Raw genomic sequence first — 27,349 nt, 5'->3', positions numbered from 1 at the left:
TAACATTTACCAGTCCCATAATCATTCTTCTGTCATTGATCTATAGTTACAAACTGCCACATAAACAATAATTTAATTACTTTACTTATACACACTGCATGTTAAATACAAACAAAATATTTCCAAGTATACAGGAATAATTTACATGCTGGTCATTCTCTTTAGTGTACTGAAAGACACTTCTGGATTAAGCATCAGATGAAGTCACTGTCGTCTGCTGTGATGGATTGTACAGTTGGTTGAAGAAGGAAAAGTCTGATCGGGTTCCATGTTGTGTCCCCTGCGAGGGAAAAAAAACCTCTTCATCTGACACTACCAAGACAACAGAGGATGTTTTATGGATACTTACTTCTGTTCTGCAGTCAAAGAGGGTAAACACAGAGTCCTCTTCAACAGGTTCGTTATCTAGAATTGTTGGCTGAACTCTGATACATAAAAAGAAAATAGGCATCAAACAATGTGACTACCTATGATACATGCATTTTTTTTTTCAAGGGTGCCCAGTAAATTGATTAAGATTGACCAGTAGATCACAAAAGTAGTACAGGGACATTGTGTGGCTTTTAAAAAAATGTTTCAGATGTTATCATTTATCCTCCCTGTGATATTTTACACTTGATTGACATACAGGACGTACAGTCTGAGGTCTCCTCTTTCAACACAGGGTCTAAAACTACACTGAGCTAAGTGTAGTATAAGTTATATCTACTAAAGCGGGGGTGAAAGTGAGTGGGACAGCGGGACCAAGTATGAAACCAAAAACAGACTACTTCCATGTGGAACGGGTGGAGGACTTTTTTTCACCGTATCAAATTTAAAGTGTGTTTGTCTGATCTGTCAATCTATCATTGCTTTTCCAAAGAAGGGAAATGTGGAGAGGCACACTGGAACTGTTCATAAAAACTATGACGCTGACTTCCCTCTGAAAAGCAAGACAAGAAAAGATGAGAAAGAGAAAGTGAGAGAACTAAAATCAGTTAATTGGACAACAGGGATACAACTTTTTTGCAACTCCATAGTCCTGTATCATATTCTGATGAGCTTTTGCTAAAAAATAATGAAAATCAATGTGTTTTGTGTATTTGATTAAAAAAATTCACCCATGACTAACACTGAAATTTTTATACTCTGTTGCATTTGAGTGGATTTCCAAAAACTAGAACCCTGGTTGAACAATAAACAAAAAAGGGAAAAGGATCCAAAGCGTTTAATCCAAAACTGTTAAAATAACTGTATTCTGCATTTTATAACAATAAAAAGAAAGTAAGTCATAAAGTCAAATTAGTCAATAGTCAAGTTGCAACATGTCATTAAACAGAATGAAATGCAATGGCAGGTGGGTTTGTTCTTATGCAGTGTGTGGTTGTTTGACCTGAATTGCTCACTCACAGCACTGATTGCTTCTGCTGATGTTTAGTTTTGATGGCTCGTTTCCAGTGATTTGTCAAGCATTTCAAAGCAGTCTTGTAGGGTAGTAAGGCTTGCGATAGAACTGGTCTGCCCAGTCACATGAGATGAACTGGCAGAATGTCTGCAGTCTTTCTCTACATGTGGCATGAGGTAAAATGCAAGAAGGACTAACATTACTCATGAATTTATTAAAAGCAAGGAGTGCTATGGAACCTCGCCAATATTCAAATAAGTTTTGCATTAGAGTACAAACATGGGTTCATTGGTGAACTTTTTTAAGGATAGCTCAAAAGTGAGTTCACTTCAGTTCCTTGTGCATAAAAGCTCATCGAAATATGATACAGAAAATAGTTTTTGAGGAAAAAAAAAAAAATTGTATCCCTATTGGACAATGATAATTTTTCCTACATGAAGTTTATTAAGTCCACTTAGTGCTGCACCATGACTGCTGAAGATGATGTGGGTCTGCTTGAGGCTGGTACCAGGACAAAATGTCCAGACTCTGCAACACTGAACAGAGTGGAATTGAATTGTTTTGTGGTGGGTGTGTCTATATATATGTGTGTGTATATATATATATGTGTGTGTGTGTGTGTGTGTGTATATATATATATATATATATATATATATATATATATAGATATAGATATATATATAGATATATATAGATATATATATGTAGAGAGAGAGTAATGTTTAGTGTAGGTAGATGCTTGATGACTTGGTCATTTTAAAGTATGGGCACCCCTGTATTATTATATGATGCAGTCAGTGCTTACTCTGTACAACGTTTCCTGTTTAGTATGTAGAGGAAGACTGAGATGACAACGCCGATCAGCAAAGTCAGACCAACGGCAAGGCCAACTGTCAACAAAGCTGCACAAAAATAATATTTTAAAAACTTTTTCAGATTCACAACACCTTTCATATATGCATTTCTATCTCAACTGATGTCAAAATCTGCCTGTTTTTAAGATCCCCCCCAGTCATGTTATGAAGCTACACAATACTGTATTGAAAGTATTGGTTAGATTAGATTAGATTAGATTAGATTACATAGAACTTTATTGATCCCTTGGTCAGAGGCCTCAGGAAATTGAGAACTGAATGACATTTTTATTCTGATATCACTTTTACACAGAAAATATCCAACTAGAACATCTCCGCTGGGATCTCTGAATATCGTACATTGTTCAGTTGAGAAGTTTAACTGTTAAACACAATTCCTGTTCTCCTAAAAATCCATTTTCAGGTGCAGGATTACAGACACTGAGCCCGTTTACATGACTATAAAAATCCGATACCTGGGAGTAATCCGATAATTACCGTAATCAGATGTGGCTCGTTTACATGTACTTCAGAAATGCAATAATTAAGAAACCCTGGGTTACATGTTTCAGTCCATTATTTGATTTCTTTCACAGTATGTACATATGTACGTTAGGATGTAAGACGTACACTTCCTGTTATTTTCAAAACATCCTGTCTTGTCTCGGACATTCTTAAGAACAACTTTTGGAATGTGTCACCATTCCTGTATTTCCTCCCATCAAGCATATGCAGGATGTTAAAAGTTTTCATTTGTTGTAGCATGAAATTTGTTTCCTCTTCTCTCCAGAAGTGAGTCTTTGCTGACTTTTCGCTGCTACGTGCCATGTTTGTTTACCTTTTTCCTTAGGCTCACGTCACGGTGTAACTTCCATTTATATAGATTTTTTATTTCTATTTTTTACAGATGTGCAGATGTAAAAGAATGAAAGAAATTAGATTAACCTGTATACATGCATGAAGATACCAGAGTATTGGGGAGAAATCTAGGTGTGTTAATCTGATTTATTATAATCAGATTACTGCTGCTATCAGATAAAGCCTATCAGATTATCCTGTTTACATGATCACTTGAATAATTTGATAACTCCAGAAATCGGACAATGATCGGAGTATTGGTTGGTGTGCATGTAAATGGGCTCACTGTGGTTTCCGCATTAGAGGATTAAGATGGTAGGGTTCAGTATCATGTAATCGGCAACAAATCCATTTAAAAGAACAATTAAACAATGTTAGAACTCTCTAGTGTTCTTTGTACCCTGTACTCTGTGGTGAATTGTATAGTGTATTCTTCAGCTCCATAAACCACAATGTGAATGACAGTATCTTCCATCAGCACAGCGTGTGTTTGTTATGGCACTTACTGTTATCATGATGCGGTGGGTCGATGGGGTCAGTGTAGCATGGACCATGAAGAACGGAGATGTCATCAAGAGCAATGTCTCCACCTGTTACCCTCCCTCGCTGATATGTAAACACAAACTGTAGCAAAAAGAGAGACAGGGTGAAGTTTTCAGTTTCAGCACATCAATGACACAAGTCAGACCAATAAAGTATAACTTAAGAGGCAAATGTTTGTTGTGACAGCTGAGAATGCATGGACTCACTAGCTTTTATACACTGCCCGGCACAAAAAAAACAAAACAGAAAGTCGCAAATGCAATATGTCACTGCACCACCTCTGGGTTTGAGTACAGGAGACATTCACTGTCACATCTATTTTGCCGCATAATGCTTATGTAGAGTCACCAAAAGGTTGATAATATTTTTTCCATCCATACTTGCATTCATTTTTGATTATTGACGATGGAGAATTGGACCACTGCATCAAGTCCATCACATCCCAAATTAGAGTCTGGACTTTACGGAGGCTAATCCATATGTCAACCATTCTGTCACAAGCCTGATGATCCTGATCAATCCTGGTATTGTCCAATCTTTTAGACTTTAGAGACATGACAGGCTATTTACTGTATCAGTTAGTTAAATAACCCGTTCCAGCTGAAATATTATTATCCACTGCAGTACCTACCCATGGAAGGATCGGAAATATTTTCTCAGTTAAATCAAGGCAGTTACTTTTTATTGTCCGGGCCGTATATTTAACTCTAACTGCAGTAAGTAGCCTCTCATTTGTTTAACATCAAAACGACTGGACAAGCATTACACCCTATCCCATTTTTCTGTTGGTTATCCAGGTAAACACAATAACGACTTCTAATTTATGTTAACAGAAAACTGTTGTGTAAGAATGAAATTTAAGTAAAATCTTGTTTAATTTTATTGTTTGTATTTAGTTTTCACAGTATACCATCGCATTATCTTCTGCAAAGAATAAACTTGTTGTGGACATCAGTAAGAAGCGTGGACGCATTCAATAACCAGCAGTTATATAAATACTGGAACATTTTTGTTTTTCTTTTTGTTTAACACAAATTAAATTAATGGTTAATGATGCTGAGGATTCTCATGTATTTGGCCGCCTCACTAATGAACAAAAGCTGATAATTACCCAGAATGCCTCATCATGTATAATGGGCACACGGGCCTCCAGCCACCTGTCCCCCTTGTCTCCGGTCTCTCTCCAGTGCAGTATCCCCTCTTCATCGCCACCAGCATGTCTATTTCTGTAAGTGGAGACATTATTAGGATTAACCCATGTCCTGCAGATCCTTTTAAACAGTGACTGTTTATTATTTGTAATCCTTACAAATTAATGTTACCTGTCATTTATGAAGAGCTTGAGAGTCCCAATGTGGGTGCCATACATGTGGTACCAGAATGTCAGACAGTGCCCTCTGGTGGTGGACGGGTGGAACACGTCACTGACCAGGAAGGAGATGTCTCCCCACTCACCCACTGAGCTGTCCACATACATGTAGTAACCTAATGGAAGCACGGAAACGTGCCAACTTCAATGATTTACTCCTGTAATCTTACATCAAAAACAACATTTAACAAATATGTACAACTGTAGCCTGAATTAAATTAATCTTCAAATTCAGTTCCCGTTACTCGTAGACTTTCAGTTTTCGTGAATACATCCAACACCGTGACTAAATTTGGTAACTAGTGTGACAAATGTGAAGATTTTGGACTGGATTTTCAAACAGCTTTAGTAATGATTTGACTGCCCATCTAAGTAGAACTGATATTTTGTTTTTGTTGTCATTTGTTTAAATACAGCTTATGTTTAGCAAATTTGTAAAGTAGTCAAACATTATGCCATAACACATCACATTTAAGACACATGCTGGTTCAGTGATCATATGACATACATATATATTACATACAGATTGACAGATTCAGTTCAGTGGTCATTAGTGGAATATAAACCAGAGGCCCAAACGTTTCTTTTTTTGCCTCGCTGTACATTGTTCAGTTTATTAGACAGTTACTTATCAATGAAATCCATAATTTGACAGAAGTAGTGATTTAAAATGATTGTGCTCATGTGATATATCACTCCACACATCTGCTACTGAATGCACTCTACAATTTGCCAAAATATGTCAATTGCAAGTATTTCCCAAGTATTCCCTCTGCTGTGAATATGCTACTACTGACTCTATAAAGGTCTAGTGCAGGGGTCTGCAACTTGTGGCTCTGGGGCCACATATGGCTCTTTAGCATCTCTGTGGCTCCTCTGGTCAAAAAGCATAAGGAACATTTTGAAATGACCTGAATTACTCATTACTTTTTAACACTGTTATAGGCTTAAATCTGTTCTAACTTTGTCCATCTGCAAAAATGTGCAGGCTTTACACTGAACAAAATAATTTTCTGACAGCATGAAAACCAAAATGAATTATTTTCTTGCCAAATTCAATACAAGATGCTCAATTTGCATTTGTTCGTAGTTTGTAAGTAAGCCACTATACATGAAAGTTGCGCTTTTTCTCCATTACACAACGTAATTATATTTTGGAAATGGTGTCCATTATTAAAAAAAAATTACAAATCTTGAATGTTTTCTTTCTTGTAGTTGTATAATTTCATAAATGCACCAGACATTGCATTATTGTAATGGAAATACAGCATTAAATAGCAAACTAATCACAAATAGGCTACAGCAGAGCAGCCTCATGGTAAAATGTTAATGGGTTTAAATATTTTTTTCATGGCTCTAGTCAGATTTCTGTCTTTTTTTCCCAGACAAAAATGGCTCTTTAGGTTGTAAAGGTTGCTGACCCCTGGTCTAGATAATCAGACTGAATCTGACGACCTAATAACAGAAATTGGATATAACACACATATTATCATTTTCATTAGTCAGTAACTAACTATATTCTGCTGCTGTGATAAAACATTTACTCCCAAGTTGCCTGAGCGAACATACATATGATTACCCACCATGTGAGGAGTTGGTGGTGTGATCCACGCTGGGTCCAGTGTTGGGGTTTGGGGAGTCTCCTCTTCCACGGAGCCAATCTCCCTGGTCAACTCCTCCGCCCAGGTTGCTCCAGCTGCACATATTGATCTCAAAATCACAGTTTCCAGGAGCCGGACAGTGAATATCTGTCAGCTGGACGTCATCGAATGCCATGTCTCCTTCCTGTGTGGGGCCAGCCTTGATGCCTTCCACCACGATCTAAAACACAACAGCGATCATAGACACTGGCCTACAGTAGTAAAAGAGGTACTAGGATTCTTTCCTTAAGTAAAAGATATGCATTTAGTTATGTATTCAATTAGTGAATTTCCCCTTTGGGATCAATAATGTTCATCTATAGCTGTATAAAATGATCCCCGTCAGTGTTTTAGAGATGAATATGGTTTTTATTTCATTTTAAATCGGTATTCATGTCTATGCTGTATTTTATTACTGTAGGTAATTAAGTGGAGCTCATTTGAACAACTCCATACACTGCTGGCAGCTTCATCTACAGCAGTAAATTGTATTATGTAGGATCATCATATGTTTGGAGGATTACTGTTCTGTTAGAGCCACATACCTCTAAAAAGTCAGCTTTTCATGATGTTATAGAATAGGCTTGTTTTGAGGCCAGACAATGCATTTTAGTTATTAGCTGAGGAGGAAGGATCCTTTTACCTCAACCCATACATAAACACTTCATTATTCAGCTTATCACAAAAATGAAAAATCAACTAAATCATAGCTATGTAATTTTCAGTGGACAGGAGGGGCATGAAAAAAGTTCTAACAACTAATGAACCATTGTTTAGATTATATAACACTGCAATGTCCTGTAAATCATAACATATAGGATAATTTGATTGGTCAGCGATTTGAATTACATTCTAGTTTTCAGCTGTAAATATCTGAACATGTTTCAGAAGTTTGTGAAAGACCTTTGTGACTCACCCTGTAAGGCTGAACCAGAGACAGGAGTGAGGCCTGAGCAAACCTCCACAGCCGACCTTGGTCTCCTGTCTGTGAGAAAAGCAGAACTCGCCTCCCTTCTTCACTCTGCTGGTAAACATTCAGGGTCCCCACTCCTTTTCCGAACATGTGGTACCACAGCTGCACACAAGCTCCTTTGTCTAATTGAGAGAAAACCATATTAAATGATATCCCGCACTGAAATTACATGTGGAGAGCATTTTAACACAGTAGCAATAATTTGTCATTTGTCAGCTTTTATTGCCGACTGCTTAGATGTCTAGGTATTTCCAACAGATGTGCACTGTAAAGTATATCATTTTGATTAGAGATGGAAGATCCTCAACATTTTTGTGGTATACATTTGTGTTAAAGGGGGTCATATTTTGCTAAACCCACTTTTATTAGTACATGTATTTGTGTATTTGGACCCTAATAGCTCATAAAGTTTGAATTTGAACCCTCCAGGTGCTGCAAAACTATCTTTATATTCATTCCGGCAAAAATCAAGTGGATTTCTACAACCTGTTTCAATTTCTTCTTAATTTGTTACGTTTTATTACTAGTTATGTGACAACACTTGCACATATAAGGTCAAGACTTCCGATTCATTTCTCTGAGTACGACATAATAGTTTGTCAGCAGCTGTGGTTGTAGTTCATACTGAAAATATGTCCAAACTTTGTGCCAGTTACGTAAAATGTTCAGTTGTTGGTTGTATTAACGAACACAGTGGCTGAACAGGACAGAGCAGCACAGTCAACAACCTGGAGGGGGTGGGGCATGAAGTGGCTCATTTGCATTTAAAGGGCCAGCGCTCAAAACAACCTTTCTGGTGTCATTACTCAGAAAAAGGGTTGAAGATGGACCTGTGGAATTTAATTAATGAAGAATTCAGACCCAAGCATAGCATTTACAGTTTATGTAGACCACAGGGAAATGTTTTAAAATGCAAAATTCCATTTAAAAAAACAAAATATCACTCCTTTAAATTTCACACATACACTGCATCTAAATGGGCATGATCAAATATATCTTCCATCGTTATTTTTAGTTGAGAATTTAGTAAACAGTAGGGGCCCAATTCACAGAGAATCAATTGTGCCTTCTAACTGAACCGTGAATTGCACTGCATTAAACCCACAATCTGCTCAATTTTAAGGACTGATTTTGTCCAAGTGATATGCCGGCACAAACACGGCCATAAAGCTTTTGCCTAGTTTTGTGTCAGATAAGTGATGTTACTTAAGTAGTCAGCAAGTGTTTCAGGCCAACCACTGGTCTGTAATGAAAACTTCCATTCAGAGACATGAAAAGACACACACAGTTTTCCAAAATCATTAACAGACTTTCATGTATTTTAATTCTTGTGCTTCTCAAGCATTTCATATCTATAACATAATGTGCGGTACACTTTTAATCCCCCTCGGCCAAATATAGTGTAAGATTCTGTTGAAAGTTACTGCCCTATAATTTAGATTAGACTGTCTTTGTGTAAAACTTATTACATACATATTTATATGTAAAAGTACTGAAATATTATAAGGCACAAGGCAATTTGACTTTGAAAAAGTAGGTCAGAGTCACCTATTTTCAATAGGCGTTTGCTCAATGCCAAGATGCATCCACAGAATAAATTTGGTGCAGATATCTCAATGCATTCTTCAGATAATGCGATTATGTTGTTGAATGGACAGACAGACAGATGACAAAATGATTACAATACCCCTTAGCCGAGGGGCAATAAAAATGGTTGACTATAATGTCCACCAAATTAGCAGGTCTGAAACATGTTTGAAACATGAAACATTAGTGCTGATGTTGTTTTGTTGGCTGTGCATCAGTGTCTCCGAATTCAAAAAGAGGCTGTGAGCATTTTACTTCAATCATGTCATTAACACTGGATTCTTCAGGAGCTTGGCCAAATATAAGAAATAATAAATATAATGGCAGACATGTATCATGAGCTGCAGAAACAAACTGTGGCAACATCTGAGCAGTAAGTGGAAGAGTTTAAAACTAGTTCATGAGGTAGAAACAGCAGGTGCCGATCAGAGGTTTGATGAACGACAGGCAATTAGAGTTTGTAACAAAATGGACAAAATTCTGCATTAAACGCCTCTCGCTGTCTTTATCAACTCCTAAATCAGCAGCTCAGATGGTATTGTTCTTCTATGAAATAATAAATCCAACTGACATTTTGAACCATGGTGCTAATGCTGAACTGACTATTAGTATTGACATAAGTAGTAGATGGAAATACACATAAAATGACATCTTCTTTTGCATATCTTCTGGGTAAATTTGCCATATGTTTACTTTACACTGAAACCTGACTACTGTTGTCTTGACACAGTCTGACTCAAGAGTCTGGGGAGGTTTGCTGTTTCCACAAATAGAAAAGTGAACTAACGTGTGAACGTTTCTCGTATTTTGTTAATTGGTCAAAAACAATAACAGAAGGAGATCAGGTTCATTTTTTGGAAAAAAAGTCATGCCAGCAGACTCATGCTGTTTGCTCTCACCTGCAGGGTACAGAGGTGAAGACATTTCAGCTGTCTGCCCAGTGCGGTCAGCAGTAGACGAGGGCAGATAGAAGTAATAACCTGTGGGTGTGTTGGTGGTGTGGTCACTGTCTGGTCCTGTGAATGGGCTGGGGGCGGAGCCCGACTGTCTGACCCAATCAAAGTCATCGGTGGTCTCCTGCTGCCAGTTACAGCTCCCCTCCTCAAAGTCACACAAATCTACAACATGACATTTCAGAGTTACAAAAGAGCATGTAAACGTTATACTGAGAATAAAGTTGGTTTTCCAGTTAGTATAGATTTAAATCTGTATCTGTCTTTTCAGTCAAATCATATGAAAATCCATATTAAAAACACAAACTGGGTCTTTTCCAGTTTTGGCCTTAATACCAGAGGCAGGACACGGTCCACTACTGAATGAGATGTCATCGATGGCTATGTCTCCTGCCTCTCCTCCAACTGTAGCCTCTAGAATCACTTGGTGGACTTTCTGCAGGGTCACATGTCTCTGCACCAGCAGCCACTCATCCCCTTGATTTCCTGATTTTTGCCACACCTACAGGAAAGACAGGAAGCTGATTCACTCCTCACAATGAGGATGTGAGGAGATTTGTGCAACATCGTGGTATGCACTGAAACTGTGCATCTTGCACTAATTATACCATACATCAATGTTATTTCGCAACCAGCATTTCACAATTATGAAAAAAAAGGGATAATAACAGAGAGAAAAGCCACTGGAAGAAGATCTACATGTTTCACAATCAACATTGAAAACGGTTTTTATAATGTAATACAGAGAAGTTATGTGCTCAGACAAAAACAATCATTACTGACAAAATGTGGCTGTCTCTATATTCAGTATTTAATAAGACAAATTAAACCAATAATAATTAACTGTGTATGTTTTACCACTGTTTTGTCCAAAGGGTCTGCTGTCTGCAAAAGTATCCTCAAGAAGCCCACAGTCGCTCCAAACATGTGGTACCAAAATGTAAAACAGTATCCATTTTGACCAGCAGGTGGCAGCAACGTAGATTTCAGATGAGCAACATTTCCCTTTTCACTTGGTGGGGAACTGCTGATGTAAAGGTACCTTCCTGCGAAACATAATAAACATTTTTGGATCCCTCAATCACCTTTAAACAGCTGATGTATTATTGTTTCTTAATTTACTTCATTAACTACATCATTTAGTTGAATAAGGGTCCAGATGATTTTCTGAAACACAGACATTAGTTTTGTGGAATAATAAAGGACTAATAAAGACCTCTGCCAGTGGTGTGGTCTCCAGAAGGTCCAGTGTTTGGGGTGTCAGTGGGACCAGACCTACCGATCCAGTCTAACTCATCTTCATTCCCCTGAACCCACACACAGAGATCATCCTCAAAAGAACAGTCAGAAGCTGAAAGGGCTGTGGACGGAAAACACATTACCTTCCTTCAGTGTCTTGGTTGTTGAGCTTGGACCACAATGAAAGTCATACATATCAAGGTCAGAATAGTTTTGGATTTTTCATTCTAGTTTAGTTTTATTTAGTTTTGACTTTTTTTTTCTCTAATTCAGTTAGTTTTAATTAGTTTTTAGAGCAGGTTTGCTAGTTTTTATTAGTTTTCGTTTTTGTCTAAGTGCTTAGTTTTAGTTTAGTTGTAGCTTTTTCATATCTTTTCTCTTCCTCGCCGTCGTATTCACAGAAATCCCAGACAGGACTCTGCTGCTTTCTCCCAACTTTAGTCTTCATGTTGTCAGGTAGAGTGGGGATGAGAAGCTGACTCTAAACCTCAAGATGAGAAGTTAAGTGTCATATGGTGCTGCTAGCTAAAGTTGCTCCAGTGAAATAAATCAATTTCGTATCAATCCGACATTGACAAAGACGAAAAACGAAGGGAATTTTATTCACAGTTTTCATATGTTTTAGTTAGTTTTGTAAGCAAACAATACAGTTTCAGTTATCATTTTTTCTTTTAATTACAGTTTTTATTTCAGTTAACAAAAATGTTTTTTCAATTCTAGTTTTCGTCATTTCATTAGTTTTCGTTAACGATAATAACCTTGATACATACGCAAACTTTTCATGCATGCAATACATCCAAAGTCCATACTTAAGTCAAAAACTAACAAATGTGACAAACGTTATTTTTACCTGGTGGCTGGAAGGACTTTTCACAGTTCAGAAAAGAGATATCATCCACTGCAACAACATGAGCTCCAGTGGTTGTGCCCTCAGGAGACACTTTATTGATGCTGCTAAACCAAACCTGGAAATACAAGTTACTATGTCGAGGTGTTCATATGCCATACTCAAAAAACACAAAGTGCATGGACATACGTTGAAATTAATACAAAATAGAAAGATGCCACATAAAAATATGAATCAAAAATATTACACTCTACACAAGATGTACAGATGGATGACAAATTAGCAGCGCTCCATCCTTAAGGTGCCTACGCTGTGACTGGTTTGATGAAAACGATATGGATCACATGCTTTGACCTTCACAGTCACCGATCTCAACACAAAGTAACGCCTGTGGGAGATTTTAGTCTAATGTGTTGGACCATGGGTGTCAAACTCATTTTAGTTCAGGGGCCACGTGCAGCCCAATGTGACCTCAAGCGAGCCGGACCAATAAAATAAAAGGCATAATAACTTTTACATAGATAAAATAAAAAAATTTCACTTTGTTTCAGCGTGAAAAAAATCAAACTGCGTAATGAAAATATGAATAACCTCAACAACGATGTAAACCTGACATTTCTTAGGAAAAAATTGTGCAATTTTAAGAATATTATGTCTCAGTTTATTATTAACACAACTTATGGATCACAGTGAATTTATTATTTTGTTGAATTTGAACTTTTTTTTTCTTAAGACCTTTCAGGTTCATATTTGTTCAGGTTATTCACATTTTATTACGTATAGTTGTATAGTATTGTTGCATAGTTTGTAAATGTCAATATTTTCATAATGCAATTTGACACCCTTGACTGTTGATATATTCAGTGTAATTATTCCATTTTGCAAATTCATTCTGCGGGCCAGATTGGAACTTCTGGTGGGCCGGTTTTGGCCCCTGGGCTGTATGTTTGATACCCCTGTGTTAGACACAACCACCTTCAACACATCAAATGAGTAGATATCTTTTGGAAAAATGATGTTCATCCATCAGATAGAGCTGTAAGACATGTGGAATCAATACCAAATGGTGGTATTTGTATGTTGGTTTTTCATTTAATTTGTAATCCTACAACATATTTCAAACTAAATGTGATGCGACACACAGATAAATAAATAAATAGAGTCCAAGAAAAGGTCTTACATCCTCTACAGGCCTATGAAATCATAAAAGTTTAGCTGAGATCTCAGAGAGGAAATTCAAAAGGCAAATGTACGTGTGCGTGTTCTACTTTGTATTACACTATTTACGAGGGTCTTATATTCCTGTTGCTAGTGGATTCTAAATTACAGGAGTGAAGTGACTGCACCTTGTAGGGTTGTTGGTGCTGTCCTAATGGCAGATACTCTGAAGTCCAATGGGAGACAGTGTTATGACTGCGTGACCACAGGATTGCTTCACTCCCTTCAGCTTGCTGCATAAGCACTCTGAGTGACCCAGAAGCCTCTGAACTGATGTGGAAGTGAAACCTGGGTTTAGTAAAGAAGGAAGGAAGAAGGGGAGAGTGTTGAATTGGGAAGGGAGTTGCATGATTTAAAGGGAGGGGGCAGCGGGGTATATTGAGCAATTCATACTCAAATCAACTCATACGAATATTGGACTCTGCATCAAAACAAATATTTTACAGGCATTAGGTATGATTATAAGAGCCCTTTTCCCGCAATGTGTCATGGCTGCGACTTACAGAATCTGACAGAAGGGGGATGAGGGAGAGAGAGTGGGGCTCTGGAGGCGGGCTTCACTCTGTGTTTGTCCTTCGCTAAGATTCACTCGCATGTAGTAGCCTGAGAGCAGAGAAGGGAAAACCTCTTGAATCAGCAAAAAAAACATGCTGAGTCAACTCCAGAGGGAATAGAGCGTTTTGATCGTTTGAGATCAACGCGTTATCCTAAAACGTCGGTTACGTTCACCTGTTTCAACGGTGTGGTCAGTGGGGGGCTCTGTGCTGTTGCTGGCTTTCTGCCTCTGCCATTTGCTTTGTCCATTGCTGTTGTCAGTCCACCCACACTGGTCATGTTCAAATGTGCAAGGGCCTGAAATGTCAAGAAAAAGTGTGAGTAACACTGCCTGGAAAAGAAGGGAGGCACATATTGGTAAATGAATCATGTTTGGGATAAAAAAAAAAAATTCCACTTGTGTCAAAATTATAGATGTCCTTTTATCTACTGAACGTTACATGTGTAAGGTTATAAACCTGACAACATCTCTTCATCCCACAGATGAAGGGATGTTGACTCCAAATTGTACCCACATTAACAAACTGGTTCCTTTTTAGGGCTGTTAGCATGCAGAAAACTACCAAATCTTCTGAAAATCAAACTTTGAAAATAGCCAACATTTTAATATACCTAATTATGTATGGTTTAATAGACAAGGGTCAATAGTGTGTGTAAATAAACTGAAAACATTAGTAAATATCATAGCAGTTATAGAGAATGCGGATTTTCAACACCCATACACAGAAGGACTTTTGTGACACTAAAAAGTTAAAAACTGATGTGAGAAAATTAATAATATCATAAAGCACCTTTAAAACTAGACATGTGTCCAGGCTTGTAGCTGAATTACTCTGGATTTTTTAGGATCTCTTAAAAACTGCAACAAAAGTCAAATGATCAGAAAGGTAGAAAAAGATGCCTGAACAGAAGATGCTGCAGTAGATCTGCTGCAGCAGTTTATTTACTATGACACTGTGGAACAACTTGAAGGAACCACTGAAATATTCAACTAGTAGATTAGTATCATAGAAGTCAACAAAGTTCACAAAACCTAGAATGCACATCTATAGCTGGATTCAGTTACATTTAATCTTCTCAAAGATACATTAGACACGGATGTTATGTTCAACATTCAGGAGGAGACGCTCTACCAGACACAGGGATCTCAGCTGTGGAAAAAACACTAAATCTGAATAAGGTTAAATATAAGCTTGAGGTTATTTTATGAATCACTGGGCCTCATGCAAAAACCACTCGTAAAAACAAGATTGTTTTTAAATGCAACATATAAGTGATGATGGATGGGAGAGCATGTTGCATTCACGGTTTTGTCTAGAACCAGGCAACTGCTATGGATGATTTATGACTGTTATTGTGTTCTGGCTCTAAGAACTGAAGACAAAACATGATTGAAAAAAAAAAACGTTCTTTCTTCACTAAAACTAAATGCAATATATGAAGAAACCCATTCACAATTAATATATTACAACAAAAAAAAACAGGCACTTAGGCTCTTTTTCATAATTTATAGGGAGGAAAAACCTTGATTAAGTGAATTAATTCAATACATTGCCCAGCCCCAGCTTTTCTGTAATTACCCCGCCCCCCAAAGGGGAGGCAAGGGCTATTAAAGCACTGTGAATTGCCCTGTGTATGAAGTGTGCTATACAAATAAATTTGTCTTGCCTTGGCTATTCTTTTTGGTTCCGTTTGTTTGTTTGTTTGTTTGTTTGTTTGTTTGTTAACACTTGAGCAGCAAACTTCTAGAGGAAGATGGATGGTCACAAGCTTGCTGAGCTTCTTGAATTTTGCCAGGAGCTGCATAAAGTCATCCAACAGCAATGGTGGAGAGCCAAGTCATGTGAAAGCTGTTATTGAAAATCAGGGTTATTTCACCAAATACTGATGTCTGAACTTTTCCCAAGTTACAACATTAGTATTGTGTTGTTTAGAAATGAATATGAACTGGTTTTGTTTGCATTATTTGAGGTCTGAAAACACTGCATCTTTTGGTTATTTTGACCATGTGCCGTGTTCTGCAAATACATGCTCTAAATAACAATATTTTTATTTGGAATTTGGGAGAAATGTTGTCGGGAGTTCAGAGAATAAAACAAAAATGTTCAATTTACTCAAACACATACCTATAAATGGTAAAATCAGAGAAAGTGTTCATTTTGTAGTGGTCTCCTATTTTATTTCCAGAGCCGTATATGGAAAAGTTCTTGCATGAGGCCCAATATGTGTAAATATTTCATACTTAATGTGTGTTTGTGAGACTGCCATGTTCATGATGCATAAAGTCACCATGCTGCCCTCACCACAGCCATGCTCATCCTCCCCCTGTGGGCAGTCCGGATGATAGTCACACTGTGCATCAGCCTGGACACATACTGCTCCAGGTGACTGCCAACAGAAAAACTGATTGTCCTGCAACACCAATAAAAGACAAAATAAGCTGATGAGAAATTAAACAAACACACAGACTTTATTAATGTGATTGTGTATGTTTCACATGCTTCAGGTAGTTTACCTGACAGGGGTTTGTGGGTGAGGTTGTGGTTGGAGAAGTGGGTGAGTTGGTGGTTGTAGGCGGGGCAGAGGTGGGTGCAGTGTCAGGTAGTTCTGTGTTGTTAGGATCAAATGCGCATTCTCTGGAGAAAGAGATGTCGTCCAGTGAAACAAGCCCCTGACTGTCACCTAATTTATAGCTGAAGACGATCTGAGGAGAAGACATATGCAATTGTTACCTGTTATTACACTTATTATAAAACAGCTAAAATCAATGACAAATCTTCATCTTATTTGTAAATTAATCAACCATCAGTGTTTGGACTGACCTTGCTGTTGGTTGCAGAGGAAAATGTGAACTCCGCTCTTTGCCAGCTGTAGCTCTGGAGGTTTTCCTTGAGCCATAGAATGCTGTCGTTTTCACCAGATCGCTGTGACCTGGACTGAGCTGAGAGTCTGCCTGTAGCATCATTCAGGCTGTAGTAGAAGAATCTCACCTATGTGAAAACAGAGCGTGTGGTGACAGTGAAGGACCAGATAAGGAGTACGAATAACTGTTTTATCAACATGCAGTAAATGACCTTATGAACTGCAAATAAAATGCAACTGTTGTTTAATTATGTGCCATTCAGAGATAAGCATGAAACAGATAAGGGCCACATGTACAGATTTTAGCAATAATAAGAATTAATGTAAACTATGACATCAAAACACTATAAACACATACTCATTGACATGTTTGACTTCCTCATATCTCTGCTGATTTTAACCTTAAAATAAAAATTCAAAAATAAAAAAAAAACAGTGACAACAATAGTCTATGTCAGGCAAATCTTTAAAGCAAAGACTTTCATCACAAATTTTTTTCAAATCTGTAAAACCCCAGAGATATCCTAATTATCACTAACCCATTAGTCTTTCCGTGCTTACGCACCTGAATCACTTCCCTCACAATGAACAACTTTGAAGATGACTCCATCATAAACACAATCTGCGTGTTTACATATCAAACCGAATCATCACTCAGGCCTTTTCGGAAAGTTTGTTGAAAAGTGCATTGTGTGAATGACGACCAAGCGAAAGCAGTTTGTCATAGATTTGAGAAGAAAATGAGCCAGATCGCTACAACGCAAATCTATACAGTCCACCAGGGTTGTTTTAAAGAATGAGTATAGTTGGTGGATGGAGGTAAAGGCCACATTTGGGTTCAGCACTCACAAAGAGACAACCAAATTGCTGTTGTGTGGAATTCCCATTCCCACAATGCACTTCGCGACAAAATTTCCGAAAAGGCCCGAGTGATGTTTCGGTTTGTTATGTGTTTATGATGGAGTCACCTTCAAAGCTGTTCACCATGAGGGAAGTGATTCAGGTGTGTAAGCACGGAAAGACTAATGGATTAGTGATAAGATTAGGCTATCACTGGAGTTTTACAAATTTGTCAGTCATACGCTGCTTTAAATTAGAAAAAAAACAAAACATTTTAATAGCTAAAGGTTAACCTGTCTGTCTAAACTGATAATTTGATATTACTGAAATAAACTTCTAATAAGCTTCTCTCTCTCTCACAGCAGCAGCTACATTTAATTGGTTTCCTTATCCATATTATTCTTAATCTTAGGTTATATAATGATAAATTGTGTGTCTTAACACTATGAATAAGGCTAAAACAAATGGCCTATCAATGTAACTGTCATTTCAGACAACAAAAAAGACATACACTGAGCTCCTCTCACCCTAACAGTTGTTGGTAAAGGTCTAAATGCGCCTGTACTCACAGAGCAGTTGAAGGAGGGTAGTAAGGTTTTGGAGAGGATCTCTGCTGTCTGGCCCTTCCTGGTCATGTGGCTCCCAGGGATGATATAGTGTCCTTTATATACAATTACAACGTTTACATTGAAAGACAGCTTACAGAAGGGGAATGAATCAAAGACATTGGAAAAGACCCTATATCATCTTATTGCCAAGCAGTTACAGGGGTCCCAGACCTGCAGCAGAGTTCTGGGTGTGATCTCTGGGTGGTCCACGGTCAGGCCAGGCTTCCTGTCCTTTGTGGCGTGTCCACTCAGCTCCAGGTGTGTCCACGTCACTCCTCTCCCAGGAACACAAACCATGTTCGAAGCTACACAGCTCAACCACCCCTTGTTGCTCTATGTCATTATTATTAGTGGGTAAAGTGGACAGAGGACCACACAATCACAAATAATAAACTGGTACTGAAGAGTGCAAAATAAAGGAATGCACAAATTTAAAATAAAGCACACACTGAAGGAAATACACATATCCAAATATTTGTATTTTTATTACAGGTATGTGAAGTAAAAGTGAAAGAAGTCATTGTGCAGTAAAATGGTCCCTGTAAGTATTCTACTGTTACCACTACAACTACTACTGGACCATTATTGACCCATTTTACTGCTGCATAAAAGTATATGTTGCATTTTACTGCTGTAGATGTTTAAAGCTGAATTCATTTGAGATACTTTATATGTTACTGCTCATATATTACTGGATGTTTTAAGCTAGAGCAATGCATCTTCTATAAGGTCATCATATGTCCACACAGCATTTCCACTAGTATGGTTTGGCGGTGGTGCACCACCGCCAAACCATACATTTGATACAAAAAAATCATTACCATTGCATTAGACTTATTATACACTTGTATAATATATAATACGCCTACTATTTTCAATAAGAAGTTGCACATGCTCTGTGCTGCTGTACAATTTTTACCCCCTAAGAATTATGCACATGCTCCAAACTGTGGGGCATATGCAACCACTTTCTTTTCGATGTAAACATCTGGTAGTGATCCAGTAATGAAACCTGTTGAACCCAATTTACTCAGTTTATTTATCATTTACTATAGTAAATTTCACTTTATTTGGATATTCAAAACTACATAGTTAATGGGGGTAAAATAATATGGGTGTAAAACCAGCATGCTGCGTGCCGTACCAAATTTAGCCATTTGGTGCACATTTGCGAAAACACCAGAGGCACAAAAATAGTATGGGGGTAAAAACTGTACGCGACATGCACCTTTCTGAGGTAGTCGGAAGATCAGCACGTGAAGGGATTTTTTTTTTTTTACATTGATAGGCCTACTTATTGAATAAGTAGGACAGAAAGCAGCTGACCCGATTCTAAGAGGGTTTTTAAGTTTATTTATCTTAAGAAAGAGGACAATTTTAAACTCAATCTGCAACAACTGAATCTGAAAAGCAATTCAACCTGTAAAGGAGTAAAAAGCAATATCTGCCTCTGAGATATAGTGGAGTAGAAATGTAAAGTTATGTATAAGTACATCAAATTTTCGCAGTCCGACATTAAAAGTACTCATTTACATTCTACCACTATGTGCTGTTACTTAGACTGTTACAGATATGGACATCTTCTGGATTTAGGGGGAATCTGTGCAATGGGTCAACATTTTATGTACAGGAATGTTCTGTTCCAGTTCAAACAATATAGTACAACTAATATATTGAGTAATATCTTACCACAGTTGTCCTCATCTGATCGGTCCCCACAGTCATCACTGAAATCACACACTTGGCTGATGTCCACACACACACTGTTGTTGCATGTGAACATATTCTCTGGACAGGAGGGCTGGGGATCTGAAAAAAAAAAAAAAAAAAAAACTTTAGAAGTGAAAGTCTAAACAGATCTGATAAAAAGAGTTTAAAGGTGGAGGACACAGCTCACCAGGCAGGGAACAGTTGGTGAAGTTTATGTCATCAATGGCAATGTGTCCAGGCTTAGAGAAAGTCCTGGAGGCTTCAAACAGGATGGTGAAGTCCTGAGGGATTCGACTAAGTGTAACCTCGCCGTGATGCCACTTATTTCCATGGTTACCAGACAGCCACCACAATGCAGTGGTCCTAGAGCCCACCTTAAGCAGCACGTTCAGCTCCTGCATGTCTGTTAACAGTGGACACAGCTGAGGATACCATGCAGAACTACAACTACAAATAAAACATGAACATGAGCCCTCAGGTAGCCACATGCAAGATGATGTAAAATTGATTCCAGGAAATATTTATTAAAGAGTAAAACACACCCTCTCCATACATGTTGTAGTAGAAGTGTAACGTGCAGGTGGTGCTGGCCTCTTTCATGACTGGACTCTGCAGTGCAGCAGGGCTCATTTGGTCTCCTCGGTCGACTTCCACTGCCAGATACCAACCTGAAAAAGTGAGATAACAACAAAAAACACATACACAAACACACACAGAAGAATAATGTCACTTCTGTCCAAAATGAGGCAGTGAGAAATACATCAGGTATGACAAAAAACCCCACTGGCACAAGGTTTTAGGATGGTAGTAGCAGATATATAATTGAAAGTAGGATGGTCAGTTGTGCATCATATTGCATTTAACCTCATAAACCTGTAATTTAAATAAACATTGGTTATAATTTAGGGCAATGATCAGATAATTTCACTGGAATATGTCATTGGCTCAACGAAATTCAAAGGTGTTAAGACCCAACAAATAGTGACTTTTTCCCTCTACACTTTCCACATGCTTTCATCTCAATAAATATTCAAATCATCCAATAGAATAGAAACCAAAAAGATAGATTAAGATTAGAAAGAAGGCCCCAATTCAGTTCTTTCCTCTTGTAATAATCACAGTTTTACCTGGTTTCCCTCTGGAGAAAACTGGAATAAAGGTGTTTTTAGTTCAAACTAGCTCCTCCAGCAGCTACAACAGTAACATCTTGCTCTAACACTGATACATCACTGTTAAAAAACTATTATCACATTTAATAACATAACCATCAATTACAAGGACCGGAGTAGTTTGACTGAAAATATTTTGACTTCATGTTTCTGCTAATACTGGCTGTTTGTGCTTTTATTTCATTACATTCATTTCATTACATTTTACATAATATTGAATGCTTCATCCAGAGTTGGTGAATTTTACCGCAACATGAATTGTTAACTTCCCTATTTATTGTCACACGTTATAGTCTAAGGCAATACAGGAACATACAGTATGGTTGTGCTTCACTGAAATTTTCCATTTTGTGGTTGCCAGTGACAATATTGTCATTTATACTGTAAATGTATCTTCTTTCTTGAAAAGCCCAACCATGGTCAGGAGCTGTGAATTAGTTAAACACTATATACTCTTTATGCAGAACATCAGATATTTTATATGTCCACTATATTTCATTGCATTGTCCCTAATACATAAATGGATATATAAATACACAAATAAGGACATTATCAGCTTTTCTATTTTTTTAATTTAGTAAACTGACTTGTTGTAATTTCAGCAGACCATCTATTTGCACAACTTTAATCACTTCACCTCTTGCAGCATACGGTGCATTAGCAGCAGAAAAAGATGGTGATAGGACATTTTATAAACTATCAGTATCAGCAGAACATTGTTCAGATAGTGACTGATCAGGCAAATGGAAATACTGACTTTGAGGAAAAATAATAGTTAAAAAAGAAAAAAAATTACGTATACTATGTTCTGGATTTTTGATGATTAATTTGATATTCCAAGACTTTGACTTAGATGTTCAAATGTATTTATTCATTCAGTTATTTCATACTTTAGTTTACATGTTCAGTTTTGTTTCTAATAAAAGTACACACATTACTTTTCCAACAGCATGGATGTCTTTCTGTGTGGCCTATATTGTCTGATTATTGGCTATCTGCCTTTTCCTGCAATTGTTACCACACTGGTTCACCATCAGTCGACCTCTAGTCAGCAGTGTGCAGTCTTACCCAGCTGGGTACCCAGTGTGTGGTCCACAGAAGGTCCAGTGTTCCCAGTCGCGTTCCTTCTCACCCACTGAAACGGACCAACACTGATGTCCTCCCAGCTGCATGAGCCATTCTCAAATGAACATCCCACAAATCTTGCACTTGTTTCATTCCCTATAAAATCAAATATTTTCATGTATATTTGTTGTAAATATCATTAAACACACACAATGGGAAATGAAAGCATTTACTCTCCGTACCTTGACAAAGGCCTGGTGTGATAGCGATGTCATCAATGGCAATAAATCCTTTGTTATTAGTTTTTGCTTCGATCACCAGCTGAATAAAAAGTCAAAGCAAATAGTTTATACATCCATTCATCCTATTATTGTTGCCATTATTGTTGTTACTACTTTGCCTGTTTTGAGGCACCTGGAAAGGTTCATTCTTCATTAAGGGCTGAGAGAACCTGGTCCATCTGTGTTCACTGCTGTTACTGTGGAACATCACATTCTCCTCTGTTGGTCCTGAACGCATGAACAACTGCAACGTTCCTGAGTCACTATCAAAGAGCAGACAAAAATGACACTTTATGATGTACAAAAGTAAAGTGAATTGATTTACTGCATCACAAGTAAACATTAAAATGATGTTAAGAAGTTAAAGAGCAATCAGACACATTATTTATAACTTGTTGTTGGGGGTTAGAGCTCAGTGTTTCTTAAACAGCAACAATCTGCTAAAAAAAACGACCTTTACCACAGAATATTCTCAGTCTTGCACAAAGTGGAGCAGGTGATTCATGTCCGAATGACATCTGTACACACTTTGTGAGGAAGTCAATGAGGAAACTAAACAGGACAAACAGGATGAAGTGCATCCTCTGCATGCACATACAGTATGCTGTAAGAAAGGTGGTGACTGTGGGTTTTTTTTCTGCTGACCTGCTTCCCATATGGTACCAGAAGGTGAGACAGGAGGTGGTGTTTTTTAGTTGGATCCATTCTGACACTACCTGTGCTTTACTGCTGTGGTTTTGGTGCTGAGATGAGCTCAACAAGAACCATCCTGAAAGAAAATAACAAACAAATAAATAAATAAAAATACAAATGAGGGTGTAAGAATCTCATACATGTTTTTAGAACCCCGTCTTATCAAATTATTGTGTTAGTACTAGTGCTGTCAAACAATTAAAATTCCTAATCAGATTAATCACAGGGTTGCTGTGGATTAATTTAGATTAATCACAATTAAATATAATTAATTTCGAATCTATATTAATCACGTTTCATTTTGCATGAGCAGACTCAAGAAAGAAGGGAATGTATATGCACTTGATGTGTTTGTCGCAAGCTGGGCGATGTGTTAGCTGAAGTGCTAGCAGAATCCCAGACTAACGTATGTTTCACATTAATGCGGTATTTTAGGCTGGAAGTGCTTCAGTAAAAAGAAAACTTCCTGCAGAGTGTGTATAACACTTTGTGTCGGTCGACTGTTCCGTCTTGGGGTTTTTTTTGTCCTCATATTTCCATCCAGAGGACCAACATGCTGTTTAGTATCTTCCATCTTTATGGGTTGGTTCTACTGCCTGTCACAACTGGACAACTGCCCATTTGTTCATGCGTGACGCTAACTCTACTTGGATAAACTGCCCGAAATGTGTTGCCAGAGACGTTCACAGTCATTCTGCGCTGCAGATGTGTTAAATGCGTTAAAAATTTTTAATCAGATTAATCATAATGATGGATTAATCTGCGCTAACGCATTAATTTTGACATCCCTAGCTATTACTAATCAAAAATGTAGAAACACATTAAGAAGTGCAGCAAATCTCATGGATAACTTATCTTAAATGTAAAGTACCAGGTGTCAATTATTTTCAGTGCTGTTAATTTTATTTGACTGATATTAACTCTGCAGAGAATCATAAATTTAAAAAAAGCCTTTTGGTAGTTTCTTGGGTTCATGTCTTATCTTTAAACAGGCTTTAGCAATTCAGCTTTACTGCAGAGAGGAGGTGAAGGAAAGTATAAAAAGAGAAGTTAATGAGTAACAGAATCAGTTAAATGGCAACCACAATGACTAACATTGATCACAGATTGCAACACTGCCGCTATATTTGTAGTTTGACAGTTAGGCTCGTACTGGTGTTTTACATCTTCCTGCATCCACTCATTTTTAAACACAAAACAAACAGAAAACTATTAAGGACTAAATTGTTAAATGTAGTAACTTTGTGTTTGTAAAGAGAACTGTTAGAGAGCAAAAAAAAGTTCTTTTGTGATTCTTTCACAGTGGTTAAGTTCTAAAACACACAAACACACCCTCACCACTACCAAACCCATTAGGAAATTTCTACAGGGAATAAAGTACACACTTCCTGTTCTGTATGTTCAACCAACAGCTCTAGTAAAAGCAAACAGGCATAGACAGGCCTGTGTCTTTGCCCAGAGTTTTGTCTCTCAGACAGAACTGCATTATAAGCAGCGCAGTTAGTGAGAAGAGCAGAATGAGAAATTTCAGTCGGTTCATCTTTATATCGTTCTCGCAAATACTGCATGAAGTTATTATCTGTCGAAAGATCAGACACAAAGTGATCACAGCAAAATGAGAAAAACAGAAAATCCAAGCAACCTTTAAGCAAATTTAATGGGTTAATTTCACGTTAACAGACCTACATATACTTAACAATAGGAAAGCCTAGATGGTGCTTCTTTAAGCTAAAAGTGAACATCAGGATGTTACATGCTCATAACAAGAACACTTAAGTTTCATTTTCAGCTTGTTAAATGTTTATCATGTAACAGGAATAGACTACTAGGATAAGTATAGGTATAGGGTAAGTGGTAATTTTTAGTAACTACAAAAAGTCACTGCATTTACTCCAGATGGATTTCATTTGATACAATTTGCTGATTTGTTTTCGGTCCATTGAAGGGACATAATACCACTGAAATGGTTCTGCTTCTACTCCAGTGGAATGTTCATGTTTAACTCTTTTTTTGGTGAGATGTGTCTTGTGTCATACCACTGGGGCTTTGGGTGGTGTGGTCAGTTGGTGGACCCGGAAAACCCCCATTAGCCAGCACCCACTCATGTCCACCTTCTGTAGGGACACTGACCCAGGTGCACTGTCCAGACTCAAAGTCACAGCTGCCTGGAGGACTGCAGGCCCCATCCCTTATAGAGACATCATCTATTTTCACAGTGGAACTCATTCCTGGCACATGGAATGCTTTAAACACCACCTGGTAAAAATCCATTGTTTAGACAGTGAACAAACAGAAATGATTCAAGGGGCACATGCAACAAAATGAGAAACAGTGTTTCCGGAAATGAGTGCGATGGGACTCATTATGATAAAAATGTCTTACATGGAATTTGCCAGGTGACGACACAGTGACCTCTGCCACCTCCCAGCCTGTAGAGGGCGCTCCAGAGGATTCCCAAAGTGCATCACTTTCCTGACCGCCCCAAAGCAAATGCACTGCAAGAGTATTAGTAAATTCTGCAGGCAACCAGTACCTAGACAATACAGCATAGATTAAATAATCTGCTCCAGAATGCAGTGTGTAAGTGTGTGTGACAGCAGCTCCAGACTTACCAGAAGCGTACACACATCTCTGACCCTGGTTGCAACTCAGGAGTAAGCAGTTGAGCTACTTCAGTTTGGTTGGAGTTTGACAGTATCACGTTCATAAAGAAACCTATATCAGAGAGACAATTATGTAGGTATTGTACTGGTGGACAGTGTTAGGGAGGTATGTAAATCAGAAAAGAAAAGCAAAAAAAAATTTAATGACTGTTACTAATCAGAATGTTGATGATTAGAGAAGGATTACATCATTTACTATACTCATAACAAAACCTATATGTGCAAGAAAATATGACATTCATGCTGTTTTGCATCTTTTGATGTAAGATTGACTTCTTTTAGGCACATTTCAAAATATGGATCAGCAAAGAGATTTGGGAAAATTAAGTGCTATATCACCAAGAGTCGGATGACTGTCTCTTCTAACCCGACTCCATGCCTTTGGTAGTAAGTGTGCATATTTTAAAGGTAGTTTCCATTTGGTTCTCAGGTTTGAATCAGTTTGACTGGTCGAATTTGACAGTTCTGAGCAATCTAAGTCTGTATATGATTTATAGAATTTTCTGTACATGACATTAGGTACACTATAGAGTCATGCTGGAACTGGTGTTAAAATAGTGAGTGCATAACCCCACCCTGTTCATGTCTTGGGATGATGATGTTATGATTATATTTTTTTTGCTAATGCAGGTATTTTTACCCTGCCCCCCGAAGGGGAGGTAAGGAGTATTGTTTTAGGTTCGGTTTGTTTGATTGTTAACACTCTAGTAGCAAAACTATTGGTTGAATTCATACCAAATTGGGTTTATAGATTGCCAGTGACTCAGTATACATGTGATTACATTTTGGGAAAAGAAGGTCAAAGTTCAAATTTTTTATGAATTTTTCATCATCAGAATTTTTTAAATCTTTTTTTCTTCCATTTACATATAATGTGCGAAATTTCAAATGTCTGTAAAAACATCAATTTTGTTTCAATTTACTTCAAACTTGGCACATATATAGAGGCAATTGATATGCTGACATCAGCACATGCATAGACATAATGACATCAGCTGGATTGATGCTAAACTGGGTTACAATATGTGCGAGGGGTGGGTGCTTGGCACCACTTGTTTTTTTTTCTGTGCTTCACATTTGTCATGTATTTTGGTAGTGGTGCCTTTAAAATAACAACCTTAATTTAAGTTATATTGAATTACCTTTAAAAACATCTGACAGTAATCAGTGTTGAGTGATGTGAGATTGACATAGCCTGGTTTGAATTGAAGATTGTAGGACTTTTCATCTTTTTCTCATTTTGAAAACATTTTTGTACAGCATTTAAAAGAAATGCATTCCTTACTAGTTACATTTCTACAAGGATAACTAGTAATTTGTAACATCTAATTTCAGATGTAGCACTAGATTTGGCAATGGGTTGCTGTACCTCCTGCATGTCTAACTCAATGCTTTATTAAATAAATGTGTCTAATTAAGGTTTTAAAAAAAACATAAA

General features: G+C 37.6%; 1 protein-coding gene across 1 annotated transcript; it reads right to left on the bottom strand.

Moving 5' to 3' along the window:
• On the bottom strand, positions 1 to 25,911 carry LOC115437380 (MAM and LDL-receptor class A domain-containing protein 1). The gene is made up of 31 exons (XM_030160608.1): positions 25,861 to 25,911; positions 25,631 to 25,781; positions 25,285 to 25,504; positions 23,201 to 23,324; positions 22,689 to 22,818; positions 22,517 to 22,595; positions 22,278 to 22,430; positions 20,583 to 20,708; positions 20,228 to 20,443; positions 20,020 to 20,139; positions 18,502 to 18,663; positions 18,292 to 18,383; positions 16,843 to 17,010; positions 16,536 to 16,724; positions 16,324 to 16,432; positions 14,195 to 14,317; positions 13,969 to 14,068; positions 13,594 to 13,753; positions 12,251 to 12,365; positions 11,378 to 11,521; positions 11,020 to 11,207; positions 10,498 to 10,663; positions 10,108 to 10,326; positions 7,565 to 7,743; positions 6,592 to 6,829; positions 4,962 to 5,124; positions 4,751 to 4,865; positions 3,603 to 3,720; positions 2,190 to 2,286; positions 350 to 425; positions 1 to 280 (listed from the first exon to the last, which is right to left on the bottom strand). The coding sequence occupies exons 1-31, from the start codon at positions 25,875 to 25,877 to the stop codon at positions 188 to 190; spliced, it is 4,350 nt and encodes a 1,449-aa protein (XP_030016468.1). The 5' UTR covers positions 25,878 to 25,911; the 3' UTR covers positions 1 to 187.
• Positions 25,912 to 27,349: the final 1,438 nt, after the last annotated feature.

This window comes from Sphaeramia orbicularis, chromosome 17 (genome assembly GCF_902148855.1).
Source record: "Sphaeramia orbicularis chromosome 17, fSphaOr1.1, whole genome shotgun sequence".
NCBI classification, from domain to species: Eukaryota; Metazoa; Chordata; class Actinopteri; order Kurtiformes; family Apogonidae; genus Sphaeramia; species Sphaeramia orbicularis.
The sequence above is the reverse complement of the archived record's forward strand: the minus strand, read 5'-3'. Positions and strand labels throughout refer to the sequence as shown.